The sequence below is a fragment of the Octodon degus genome, unplaced genomic scaffold, assembly GCF_000260255.1.
Source record: "Octodon degus isolate 3935 unplaced genomic scaffold, OctDeg1.0 scaffold00021, whole genome shotgun sequence".
NCBI lineage: Eukaryota > Metazoa > Chordata > Mammalia > Rodentia > Octodontidae > Octodon > Octodon degus.
Window position 1 is genome coordinate 6704683 of NW_004524597.1, and position 13821 is coordinate 6718503.

At 42.1% G+C, this 13821-nt stretch overlaps 1 protein-coding gene across 6 annotated transcripts in view; it reads right to left on the reverse strand.

Annotated features, from left to right (window-relative positions):
* The window catches only part of Ubn1 (ubinuclein 1), a 30635-nt gene that overhangs the window by 9733 nt on the left and 7081 nt on the right, over positions 1–13821 (reverse strand). For all 6 annotated transcript variants that reach the window (XM_023711459.1, XM_023711458.1, XM_004627794.3 and 3 more), the window contains exons 4-11: positions 13395–13490; positions 12964–13098; positions 12211–12314; positions 11074–11512; positions 2243–2313; positions 681–810; positions 411–529; positions 73–201 (exon numbers count right to left, since the gene is read on the reverse strand). In XM_023711459.1, coding sequence (XP_023567227.1) covers positions 73–201; positions 411–529; positions 681–810; positions 2243–2313; positions 11074–11512; positions 12211–12314; positions 12964–13098; positions 13395–13490 — 1223 coding nt within the window. The remainder of the gene's footprint in view (positions 1–72; positions 202–410; positions 530–680; positions 811–2242; positions 2314–11073; positions 11513–12210; positions 12315–12963; positions 13099–13394; positions 13491–13821) is intronic.

A 13821-nucleotide genomic window follows, 5' to 3' on the forward strand; every position in this document is an offset into this window, starting at 1 on the left:
CCAACATAAGCACATGCTCAGACACTGATCCCACAAGCCCTCCACTGAGGCAAGCTCCCAGTTTGGACACACCTGATCTCATCATTCCATTGGAATTTCTTCCGGGGTCCCATTATTCTCCTGCCCCCCTTTTCTTCATCTTCTTCCTCATCAGAACAAATCCGTTCTCTCTGCTCCTTGTCTTTTTCTTCTTCCAGCATCCTACAAGGAGAAGAGAAACAAAGAGACCCTGAGGTCTTCCTACCCACCACCTCCTACCTCCCTCCCTTACATAACTGGGACTTCTAAAGTCAGAAAGTAAAAATACTAAAGATGAGCCAAGAGTCTCATTTTGAAATTAGGTAAATAGTGAAAGTTGTAAAGAGAAGACACAGAAGGATAATCTTGTAAGAGCAACATGACAAACTTACTTAGCAACCTTTGCTTGTGTGTGTGCCTGGCATTCATCCTGGTACTTGGCCACCTGCTCAGGCATTGCCCTGCCAATGGCTTCCTTGAGCTTCTGAAGAGGTTCCTTCAGGCGCCCGCCCTACAGAGAACAGGACACAGCACTGATTGGTTTACGTACCACTCTCACACTAAGGGCACAGCACAGAGATAATCAAAATGAGGTGGCATAGCAACCGATGTGGGCCCTGTACAGACTCAACCATCCTCAGCTGGGCCCCAAAGCCACCTACCTGTTCATAGAGGTGAAGTTTCCGAGCACGTTTGACCAGAGCATCCTTGCTGCAGGGCAGGAATGAAGCAAGATAGGCATATACCCCAGAACGGATCTGGCTACTCAGCTCCCGAGTTTGCACTTCTATGCTGAAGAACAGAACAGAGTCATCAACAGCCTGTGGCTTGCTACAGGTTTTTTATCCATTAGGTTACTCTGCATTATGTGGAGAAGAAAGCTAGGTGCCAAAAACAGGTCAGATCTTATTCTATTGGTCACACAATTCAATTGAGCAGCCAAGTGCAACTATCAACAAATAAGAACTCCCAAACTTATTGATGTGATGAGGTAAAGTGAGTCAAGGCTCTCAGGACAAGGGCAGGACCAAATCAAATCAAAAGTAGTAAAGAAAAGAGCCCAAAAGAACCCCTGAGGACTAGCTATCTTAAAGAAAACATAATAGCTTTCAAGATAGAAAGTAATGAGCTACTTAGGGTAGATTTTCCATCACTGTTTTATTCAGTTCCCAGTTCTATCCATGATTATGAGATCAGGGAAATCCTCACAACTCAGTTCCCTCAGCTGGATAAGCAGGAAAATATTTCTCTTCAATGCCTTTTTTTTTTTCTTTCTCTCCTTCTGTGTGTGTGTGTGTGTGTGTGTGTGTGTGTGTCTGTGTGTCTCAAACTCACAACAATCCTACCTCAGCCTCCTGGGTGCTGAGATTACAGGCATGTGCCACCATGCCCAGCCAAGTTTTCATATTTAAAAATACATCCTCACTGACACAAACCTCCCCAACCTATGCTAACCCTCAGATACTATTCACAGACTGTGTTTCCTGATCCCAGTGACCAATCTAGATCTTGGCCTGCACAGAGACAATTTGTAGAACATACCCTACAACATTCCCATGTCTTGACAACTGTTTTCAAATATTTATGCAGCAGAAATCCTCAGTTGATGAGCAACAAACTTCGGCTACAAAATGCAAGAGGAACACAGCTACAAAGCTGGAGGAGTCTAGACAGATCAGGAGAGCCTGGTTTACATTTATGTTTGGGTTGTTTCTTCTTTCACTTTTTCACTCCAATTCACACAGTGCAATGCCTCACAGGTTCTGGGCTTTGGGAGAAGTATAATGGGACAAGCTACAATGGCACTGAGAGCAGAAGTAACGAGGAGGAAATAAATACTGAGGAGCACTCCAATGCAAAACAGACCCTGAGGTCACCACGCCGTTCTTTCCTCTGGATTTTCAGGGATGGGCAAGCAATGCAATCTCTTCTCTTCCTTCTAATCTCATACTTTCTAAGAAACCCTCTTCTAACAGGCCATGACTATATGTACAGTATTCTATGAAGGCACTTGGCTGAAGATTATTATGTATAGTCTATCATTACTGGAGACAGGTATTTTGTGTTCCTGTTTTGTCTTAATAGAACAACAACAATGAAACCATATTAACACAATTCTTCTACCTCAATGCTGTCACCTAAACATAGTTAACTATACTCCCATGCTCCCCTGGCCTGTTCAACACAGGCACGATAACAATAAACACAAACAGATGATACTCACTCTAGGAGGATGCCATTAATGTCCTGGGTGAAGAACTTCTGTCTGCTCTCTCCCTCGGCAGCTCTGGCAGCCTGGTCACAGCAGACAGCAACAACCATTAGTGCCCTTTCCCCATACATCTCTCTCACTCATCCACAGGCATGAGAGTCTCCACAAGAGCACAGGTAAGTAAAACCTTTCCCATCACCTTCCTGACTCTGCCAGAGTCCCAGATTTAATCAATGTCTCTTTTCATAGCTGCTGCAGCATCTGCAGACTGTATACCCAATGATTTAAAACAGAAGTCACATCAAAGAAAGCTACACTGAAGCCAACCAATCCTGAGTTATTTGGTCAGGCCAACTCAGGCAGCTACCTAAACTCCTGTGTCAAGATTCTACCAACTACCTCATGAGCTGAGATTTTCATATATTGATAATACAGAAACAACTAGGAACTTCAACAAACCTACCAGATTTGAAAGCTTCCAACCACTAAAACTAGCAATAAAAATAACGATCTGCACTCTCAGTATTTAAAGACATTATCATCCTTTGAAAATTCATAATCTATTTATGACATATCACAAATTTCATTGTCTAGATTATTAAATAATTAGCTATATTGTGGCATGCTATACTGTCTGAGATGTAAGAGTTTACTTAGTCTTGTTTTGATTTTTTGTTTTTTGAGACAGTCTTGCTAGGTAATTTAGGCTGGCCTTGAACTCACAGTAATCCTCCTGTCTCAGCCCCTCAAGTGCTGGGATTACAGGTGTGTACCACCTGCCTGGCCCATTTTGCTTTTTATTTTTATTTTTACTTTTATTTAGGACAGAGTGTATAGGGTATATAGGGTCTCACTGCATAGGACTCTAGTGATCCTGTTTATAGCCTCCTAAATGCTGAGATTACAGGCACCACCACACCCAGTCTCAATCACTGCCCAGTCATCTCAGTGTGCCCTGGGGGGGCAGGGCAGCATAGCAGGCCAGGGGATCAAATTCCAGGTCCCTGCATCTGCCTAAACAGGTGTTTTAATCCGCTAAGCTATTTGGCCCACCCTCCTCCATTTTCCACCCTCCTCCATTTTGTTTTTTCCTGCCTTTTTTTTTTTTTTTTTTTTTGTCCCAGGGATTGAACTCAGGCCCTTGCCCTTGCTAGGAAAGCACTTATTCCACTAAGCTATCTCCCTGGCCTCCATTCTGCTTTTGATGAGAATACAATTCACAACTCAGAATTCAGGGGACAATGAAGTAACCACAGCAGCAAACTCATCAATGTCTGGGGATGAGAATCAAGATTATGCATTCTTCAAAAGTAGCCAAAGCACCAGAACTCTGTAAATAGAATCTGTGACTAATGTGCAGAGTCTTGAGACTCACTATAAACTAAAGAGAAGAGCTGCTATACCAGGCATGTGGCACACCTGTAATTCCACCACTCAAGTGGCTGAGACAGAAGAATCGTTGCAAGTTTGAGACCAGCCTGGGCTAAATGAGCTGAAGGCCAACCTGAATTGCATATGGAGACCCTATCTCAATGAGACAGAAGGGGGGTGGGGAGGGCAGAGGTAGAGGGAGGGAGAAGACAAGGGAGGGAGAGAGGAGTTACTGGCTGGCAGGCTTTAGGCAAAATAAAATTTATGAAAGCAGACACAATAATGATGACAGCTGGTATGGTGAAATGTAGGCCCAACTACTTGGGAGGCTGAGGCAAAAAAATTACTGGAGTCCACAAGCTCAAGACCAGCCAGGATACCACATCAAAAGAAAAAAACAAAAGGCAACAAGGTGACTGTCTAGAACACTTTTAAATTTTCTAGAGCTTTCAATAATACAAACAGCCCATGTGCCATAGGTTCACAACCATTGCTCTAGGAGGGGTAAATCCTGATCAAACCTTCTGCCTTCCTCTAATTTCATTCTGGATCCACGCACGGCTCATCTTCTCCACCATCTCTTTTACTATGGAAAGACCCCTCCTGCAGGGTTCTACCTAGACCTCCCTTCTCTCCATGACTTCTTCTCCCCCCATGGCTTCAAAACAATACACTTTCAGAAACATTCACAATTCCACCTTGGTACTCTTTAAAGTGCTGGAATTTAGTTTTAGAGAAAATAAAATCAAGGGGCCGGGGAGATGGCTCAGCAGAATAAGCGCTTCCCTGGCAAGCGCAAGGGCCTGAGTTCAATCCCTAGTTCCGCAAAAAAAATAAATAAATAAATAAAATAAAATCAAGTCATTTTTCTTAAACTTATACTACTAGTTCTAAGATCCAGAAGCACCCTCAATTAATTCAATCTAATTCCTAAAATATGTATATTCAAAATACCCCACTGTTAGACCCACCAACAAGTTTTGTTTTAAAATAAATGTTATCTTTGGCTAGCAGTCATTTTCTCCAATACTTCAGAAATTTTCTCCCTTTTTATGTAGCCCAGGCTGGCCTCAAACTCATGGAGCCCTTTCTGTCTTAGTCTCCCAAATGTTGGGATTCCAGGCATGTGCCACCATGCCTCCTTTTTAATTTTTAAAAAGCTTCCATTTGGGGGCCAGGGAGATGGCTTAGTAAAATAAGCACTTGCCTGGCAAGTGCAAGGGCCTGAGTTCAATCCCCGGTTCTGCCAAAAAAATTTTTTTTAAAAAAAGCTTCCATTTGAAGCTTTTTGCATTCTACAGACAACATCTTCAAGGATCTGTCTTCATACTGCAGATAATGAGTCAAGCATTGCATTATTAAGTAAATCTAATTAAAAGAACAACTGGATCTATATCTGATAGCCTTCCAGAAATAAATGAAGTCCTTCACTCTAAGATATTCTTGCCCCAGAACTGTATAATTAATCAATCTAAATTAACTAGGAAATGAAGTTAACCCAAATAACCTGATCATGCTGTTTTACAGCAGTTCCAACACCTGCCTCCCCCCCTCTTTTTACTTATTTATTTGCTACACGGTTTCACTACACAGCTCAGATTCATAGTGATCCTCCTATTTTCAGCCTCCCCAGCGCTGGGATTATAAGTGTGCACCACCACACCGAGTTGTTCACAGGTTCAGCATGCCCCAGGGGCAAGGCTGGAGCAGCAAATGGGACCAAGGATCGAACCCTGGTCCCTGAGCTTGCCAAAGCAGGTGCTTAGTCTGCTGAACTATCTCACCAGCCCTTTGGCCTTTTTCAGATAGGGTCTTGCTATGTAGTTCATAGTTCAAGCTGGTCTTGAATAAGTTATGTCAACCAAGTTGGCCTCAAAACTCTCAATTCTCTTGCCTCAGCCTTCTGAGTGCTAGGATTACAAGTGTGTAGCACTATACCTGGCTGCTTTGCTTTGCTTTCTCCTTCCCTCCTTCCCTCCCTTCCTCCCTCTTTTCCTTCCTTCTTTGATAAAGGGAAAGAGAGAGGAAGGGATAGAGCCTCCCTGTATAACCCAGGCTGGCCCCAAGCCTTAGCTTCTCAAGTATCTTGGACTACAGGTCCATGCCATACATTCAGGTTCCAATAGTCCCCCTACCACCACTCCTTTTAGAGTACTAGAAATTGAACCCAAGGCTTTCACACTAAGTATATCCCCAGTACTTTTTAGAGATAGTAAGATAGGATCTCACCAAGTTGCTAAGCACCTAGGCTGGGCTCAAACTTCCTAGCTATATTCTTCCCTCAACCTCCCAGACTGCTGGGATTACAGGTGTGTACTATCATGCTTCTCTAATAGCCTTCCCTCCCCCCACCTGCGGGTGGAGGGAATACTGGGAATTAAACTCGGGACCTTGTGCTTGCCAGGCAGTTGCTATGCCAGTGAGCATCACCAGCCCTCTGATAGCCAAAATGCATTGTTTCATTGAGTAAAAAAAAGAAGGTACTTGTAGACTTTCAGTACCTAGCTCAAAATTCTTATCTACTGTACTCATTTTTGCTTAATAAAATAGAATCTGACATGATTCTCTTTTTAAAAAAGATCCCACAAGTTGGTTTTTTCCTACTTCCTTCTCTATAAATTCCTCTGCCTGAGTTTCTGGCAATGCATGAGTTCTAACTTGGGAGGAAAAGCCGAGTGGAGGGGTGAGTGCTAGGTGGACTGCTGCTTCTCTGTTCTTAGAATCACCCCCATCTTGTGACTGAAGAAGACCAAAACAGTGTCACATTGATGGAGCTGACCACCTCACTCATCAAAACAGTAACCTACAAGTGTGTCAGTGCATTTCCTGAGCACCTGTATGTTCCACCAACCAAGACAAAAGATGTAATCAATGAAGAGAAGATGGGGCAAATCACCAGATCACTAGATTCCCTGGGCCCAATAAAAAGTACAAATGACTAAAAAATGAAAAAATGAGGTAACATGAAAAGGAAATAGTGAACATCATATGGACACTGAATAAGGTATCCCTTTGGATACCTTAACATGGGTAAGTTTTCAAAGATAATTTTTAAATTTTTAGATATCAAACCTATTTTTGCTTTCCACAAAGTGTTTTTCTAAAGGATCATTATATATCAGAATAGAATCAATTATACACTGTGGTAGACTGCAAAACAACCACAGAGAGGACCCTTCTAGCTCCCCAAGCTTTGAATCTGGCCTGCTCTTATGCCTTGCTTTAGCCAAGAATATGGCAAACTCTATTCAGCCTCTCACACAGATCTGGGAGCCCTACAACTTCCACTTTTACCTCGAGATGCTACTGAGACCAAAACCATCACAGCCTGAAGACATGCCCCCTAAAAAGGCCCTGGGAACGCGAGGCCTGATCAGCACCAGTCAACCTTCAAGCTAAATGCAGCCACGACAGTGAGTTCAGGCAGGATCAAGAGAGAAACCATCTGGCCAGCCCATACTACAGACAAATAGATTACTGTTAAGACAAGTGTTTTAATGTCTTTTAAAAACACACACAAAAACCAAAACAGCAATAGAAACAGATACATGTATCATCTAGGTTCACGACTGTAAAATCTGTTTTCGTAAGTTCTCAAATTTAGAGACATTATAACTAAAGTTAGAGAAGCCTATGACAAAATGTAAGACCCCATCAATAAAGGGATCCAAGAGCCAGGGGGTTACAATTGCTATCCTTAAACTTACCCATCAGCTCTAACGCTTATGCTTTGATTATACATGTTCTACTTTCTCAAAAAATTTCTTATTGCCTAGAAGATGCCAAAACCCAGGTAATCATTCAAATAAAACCTGCAACAAATATGCTAAATTACTTTTAGATTCCTTTTACCAGGATCCATCAAATCTTGTCTAAAGAAAAGGTTATGTGACACATATTAAGGTCTTAACTCACTGTACTCAGCAGGTCTTAAAGTGCCACCCTCGCTGGTCTCTCACTCCTACATAAAAAGTAAAATTAATAAAATAGGCTGACTTCAAATCAGGTGGTGTTAGACATTCTAACAGCAACACAGGGAAATACTTATAAAATTGTAAAAACTATGTTATATATACATCCCTAATTCTTCCACTAATATCTAAATAGCTGTTCAAGATATCAAATAACAGATCAATAACATGTCAGACTCAAAACTTCCCTAGACCCAACCATTATGCTCTTTATAAAAAGTTATTACTGTGTCCTCCTGGTGGAAATCATCTTTGACTATATTCATAATTATCCTGTTGATCTTATTATTTGCCCAATGCATACTTATTTCTTTGGCTTTGTCTCCTCCAGAATAAAAGCTATATGTTTATGCAAAATGAAAATGCCTGGTGTCTACTGAGGTCCTTTAGATATAATCTCTGGAGAGTATCTCTGACTGCTGGTCAACAACTACTAACCCTTTCAGCCTGAAGATGCCAGAGCAGTCATTGCCCATTATTCCCTTACAGAGAAGTTTGGGTTACTTCTTCAGAGGGAGAATGTTGTAGGCAGCTGACTTTGACAAAAATATTACATACAGTCAGACAAGACTAGACCTTCAGAAGGACACAATATGCAAGATAAGATACTTGCAACTGTGGGAGAAATAGACACTCCCACTTTCAGCCAGACCTCAAGACAAAAGACTGAACAAATACACCCACATACCTTCCTAGGGATAGACATCAGTGATTGATATTCTAAATAGGTATCAATCATCTTGAAAAGGGGACTGGGAAGATAGCTCATGGTCTAAGTGCCTGCTTGGCAAGCAGAGGGAACCAGGTTTGATCCCAGGTACCTCAGGTCATGCAGGCCCAGGGGCATACTGGGCCAGCCACCAAAACTGGGCATAGTGGTGTGCAACTATAATCCCAGCACTGGGGAGGCTGAGGCAGGAGGATCACTACAAATCTGAGCTGTGGAGCAAGACCGTGTAAATGTACTAAATTAAAAAAAAAAAAAAAAAAAGGGTGAAAAGGCCAGGAAGAGTCACTAACCCAACCCCCTACAGGAAAAACCTCTGTTCTGTATTCATGCTTGTTATGTGAGTTGCTTCCCCATTTGATCCTGATTTAATCTATTTTTACCTGAGCAATTACGCTTGTAATCATATTGGTTGCAGTTTTGTCCCACCTCATGCCCACCTTGTGAGCTCCCATGTTTCCCACCTTAGATCTGCCTCACCTTATGGATTTGCTCTATAAAAATCCCAAGGAAAGGCAAGTTTCTTGGCAACTCACTCAGGTCCTCTTGTATCCCTCTCTTGGACAGAAGCTTTCTTTCCCTCAATAAATATTCTGCTCTTTAAAAAAAAAAAAATTGAAAAAATCTAACCAATCTTCTTATAACAATAAAGCAGATAAGGGGGATAAAAAGGATTAAAGGGCCTGCAAGCAGGCGCAGAGGCTGGGCCCCTCCCCCAGGGCTGGGTAACGTGGCACATGCCTGTAATCCCAGTTCTTGGGAGGCTATAAATAGGTGGATCTCTATGAGTCCGATCTAGTAGTGAGACTCTGAACATCCTGTAGACCTTTCCCTAAAATACAAAAAAAAAAAAAAAAAAGAGTGAAAATGAATTGAGAAACATATAATACAGCTAATTATACACCTATTTATATGAAGTCTAATTAAAATCTTAAAAATGCAAGGCCCATTTCAAGACTTAGGATCTCTCTTCAGTAAAGATCCAAATGTCCACATATGGCTCTGGGAATTGTACATAATTTTTGTGTACAAATGCCTTCTTTCCCTGTGAAGACTACCTTTCTCAGCAGATTCTCAATAGAGCCTGGGGGGTCCAGAGCACTTGTGCACACATGTAGGAGACTCCAGGCTACCCAAGCACATGACCCTGGTTGAAATGGAGCATGTGGGGATTCCTTGGAGTGGCATTAAGTCATTTTCTAAAATAAGCCTTCTTAGTGCAACCATTAAAAATAAAGAAGGCTTTATAATAACATTTATTAAGTGAAAAAATCAGGAAACAATTACAACTATAATCACAACTGCACAAAAAATGTTCACAGAGGCTAGAAAGAAATATGCAAACTGAAAGTGTTTTTAGACTAGTTTTTAGACTAGTGAGGTAATGGATAATCCCAAAACACTTTCCACCCATCTTCTAAAGCTTCTAAGTGCTATTACAGAGCAGAACCAGATGAAGACTAAAGCATCAACTTCACCTTTGAACACTGTAGTTTCAAACCATAACATCAACAACCTCTCCAATCACCACCTCCTCAGGACTCAGGCCCACTGTATCTACAGGATCCTGATCCCTATGCATCATGCCCATGAACAATCTCTCAGAGGAACACCTTCCCAAAGACAGTGTTCACCCAAAGAGATATCTTACATCACAGCCCAACACTGTTTCATTTTCACTAAATATGTTTGCATTTTAGCCAATAAAATGAGATAAAATGTTACTACACTGATACACAACCTACAATGGGAATGAAGATAATATTCAAGAACTGTTTTGGTTTTTCTCTAAAAAACAATTGGCTTCTGTTGACAGTCCTTACTCAGCTTAGTTAACAACCCTTTAGAAACTACAAACAATTGGTTACAAACCAGAGAAGAACAAGGATTAAAAAAAAAAAAAAAAAAAAAACATGAATTCTGAGAGCAAAACAGGACAATGTGCTCAAACATGCCAAGTCTGAGGTCCAACTCCTTCCACTTCAATTTCATATTAAGATACACTCTGAATTGCTGATACAACACAATTAACCAAAATCATTACATTCAAATAGAACCAATATCCAACACTGTCTGTATACAAGCTAACAAAGATGAACTAAATATTTGAGTAAGATGCTTTTTTGCTTCATATACTATGTCAAATATCTTCTGGGAGTGAGAAAATCATTTGTAGTAGTGGTTGACATTCCACCTTGCCCTGAAACATAAGAGATATTACACATAACAGTGATTCTGAGAAGCTATGAGAATCACTGGTTCAAAACTTACAGCTATAGAGTATACATGCCACTGGAGCTGTAGTACAAATCATGATACCTAATGCAAAGTGCTATTTTAACTAAAAGGCAATGTCATCATGACTAGCAATCCATGCTTGTTTCATGATAGTATTACTGAACTGACAAATTATCAGAGGAAAACAGCAGACTGGTATATGCTAAATGTTGTTGCTGCTAATGTTTATAGGGCATGGACCACACTGACATCAAGCTCCTTTGTGTTTATCACCATGTAAGCATTCCTGTGATCACTACCAGGGATGATAAACAATGCAAGGTTGCAACTAGAACCCAGTGGTAACTATGCACATACAGTAGACTGCGTGTACCTCACATGTTTACAAATTTTGGTAAATTTTCAAAACTTACACCAGAATACCCAAAATACAGAAACAAGGGTATCTCTAGACATTAAGCTTCATATGGTGCAGAACCAATGCCAATTTACCCAAACCACTTCCATGAACGCCTGCACATATTGTGTCACCATACCTGAGCCAGTTCTTTAACACGCTTCTCCAGGGGTATTGGCAGGCCTTCAGGGAGAGAAGACGGCTGCCTGAATTCCTGGTCCAATCCCACCCCGAGGGAATCACTTCCATCATCCATATCTCGGAAGGGGCTTCCTTCTGGAGACTCACTAAGCAGCTGCTCCAGGTCCAGATCAGTCAGGGAGTCCATCGCAGTGGCTGCCTGGAGCAAGTCATTGTCAGAAGTAGAGCCAAAGAGAGAGAGCAAGGGATCAGAAGGGCCCTCCAATTCCCGCAGGCCTGGAGCTTCCACTGATGAGACTGTTACAGGCTTATGCTCCTCCTCCCTCTTTTTCTGTGCCTCTTTCTCCTTCTGAAATTTCTTTAGCATCTCTTTAACGCTCAAAGCCCCAGAATATTTCTTCTTCTTCTTCTCCTTACTGGCATTGAGGGCAGTAAAGCTGTAAGTAAAATGGAAACTGGTTACTTAAGCTATAAGACCTCCCCACAGGAAAACTCTAGAGGCCTTCACCTCTGTTCCCAGGGCAATGATCTCCAGGAGAACCTCAGTCACAGTCCACCCTGTTATTATTCCTCCCTCCTCTTGGCATACGGAGCTCCTTCTTGCTGGACTAAAACTTGAGAGTGAATATAGGTTAGCAACATAGTGTCATGTAATGTTAAATATCCGCTGGGTTTTTAAGAACCACTGCCAGGCTGAAATAAAAAGTTGCAGAAGGGGATGGGCAAGAAAAGTATTTAAAGGGAGAGAACAGGAGCAGCAGAGAACAGCAGCAACTTGAAGGCAGCTGGGATGAGACTAAGTGAGAAGAAAGCATGACCGCAGAAGACAAAGGAAAACAGCAGAGACAGAAGAACTAGGGCAAAGGAGCGCCCAAGAGAACAGGGAACATCAGCCATCACACAATGACAGAAATAGCTGCTAACACTGACAGTGAAACAGAGGAACTCTGACTATCTGACACACAGAAATGAGGGTGGCTGACTATGCTCAGATCAGCCCTGCAGGAGGTAAAAGAGAAAGCAGGGGGCCAGGCCCTACTGCCTCTTCTGAAGCTGTGGGGAAAGGTCAGCCAGCTCCTGGGTGTCCTGCCCTCTCGGGTCAGACTTATCCTAGCAAAAAGCTGCTGCCTCTCACCCGGCTTTGGAAAACTTGGACTTTTTCGATTTCTTCTCCTTGTCATAAGTGTCATCTTTTTTCTTCTTCTTTATCTTCTCACCACCTTCCTTCAACTTCCGCTTCTGAGAATTAAAGACAAGGCACAGTTACACGGCTCCCTGACTCAGGGAGCAAGTGCACTACTGGGCACTGGCCTTGCTCCGCCCGGGGCATATTCTGAGCCCTGTCTTATTTCCTTCAGGAATAGAAGAGCTCTCAGAGCAGTACTGGGCCACATACCTACAGCATTCCCACCCACTCCTGGGAACACCCAGGATGGACACAGCAGTGGCCACTTTGAGGCCCGAAGCCTTGCTCACTTGGACATACAGGCCCTATCTCATTTTAAATAACAAGCAGAGGTAGACAGACCTAAAGTACACTCAATCTAAGACTGACCTGTTTTCAGCAGGTGACATACCTGGGAAATGAAGTCTTCTATGTATCCACTAACAACAGCCAGGAAGGCGAATGAACACCACCTCACTCCACACCCTCATTCCCACCCGAAAACCATCTCATGAAACTGAACCGGCTGGGCCATCAAGTAACACAGACACAATGACTGAGACCTGGCCAGAGTCCCCACATTCAAATCACCTTGGCATAGCTCAACATTTCCACCAGCCTTTGAGCATCCTAAGCCAAAGCACATTCTGAAAAGTCACCTACTTATCTTGTAGGGTCATATCAAAAGATATCTCTGAAATCCAAAAGAAATCATGTTCTAACCTTTGGAGATTTTTTCTTCTTTTCTTTAATAAAATCATCTTCCGATTCTGATGCTTGTCTAAACTGTAGGGTTCCTGAGTTAATGTAAAATCCTCCATATTTTGTAGTCAAAGAAGCAGGAACAAGCTCATCATACTGAAGGAAGAAAATATATTGTCAGTTTCAAATTCCAGTTCTACAGTCCAAAGGTACAAAGCAGGTCTTAAGAAATGGAATTACATTTCTTTTTCCCACTTCAGACAGCATAAGATGATGTCCTTTCTGCCAATCACAACTACATGAGGTACCATGTGTTGAGATAGAAGCCACCTTCTCTTACATCAGGGCAGCTGAGGAATACATGCTGTTCTGCCTCCACCCCAAATCTTGACCACTCTCTGCAGGACCCAAGGTGTAACCATTCTGAGATTGCATTTTCAACAGCTACTCACCGCCTCCGAGTTATCGATGAAAGAATCTGACTCATCATAACCATACCCCATGTCAATCAAGTCCTGAATTCGATCTTTTCTACGTTTCTTTCCACCCTAAAATTTAAAAGAGGTCACATGGTTTTAAATATTGCCTTGAAGTTCATCAGCCAGTAATAAACTGTAAAGTACTGCAACAGTTACAACCGAAAATCACTTTCCCTGAAGACCTTCAAAAAGGGCAGATTCGGACCTGTATAAAATAGTTTTAAAATAGAAGTATAAATAAATAAATGGCTTTTGTTTTCCTATTTGGAGACAGGGTCTCATGCAACTCAAGCTGGCCTTGAACTTGCTTATGTAACCCAGGCTGGCCTGAAACTCAAAGCTATACTGCCTCAGCCTCCCAAGTGCTGGGATTATAGGTGTGCACCACCACACCTGGATA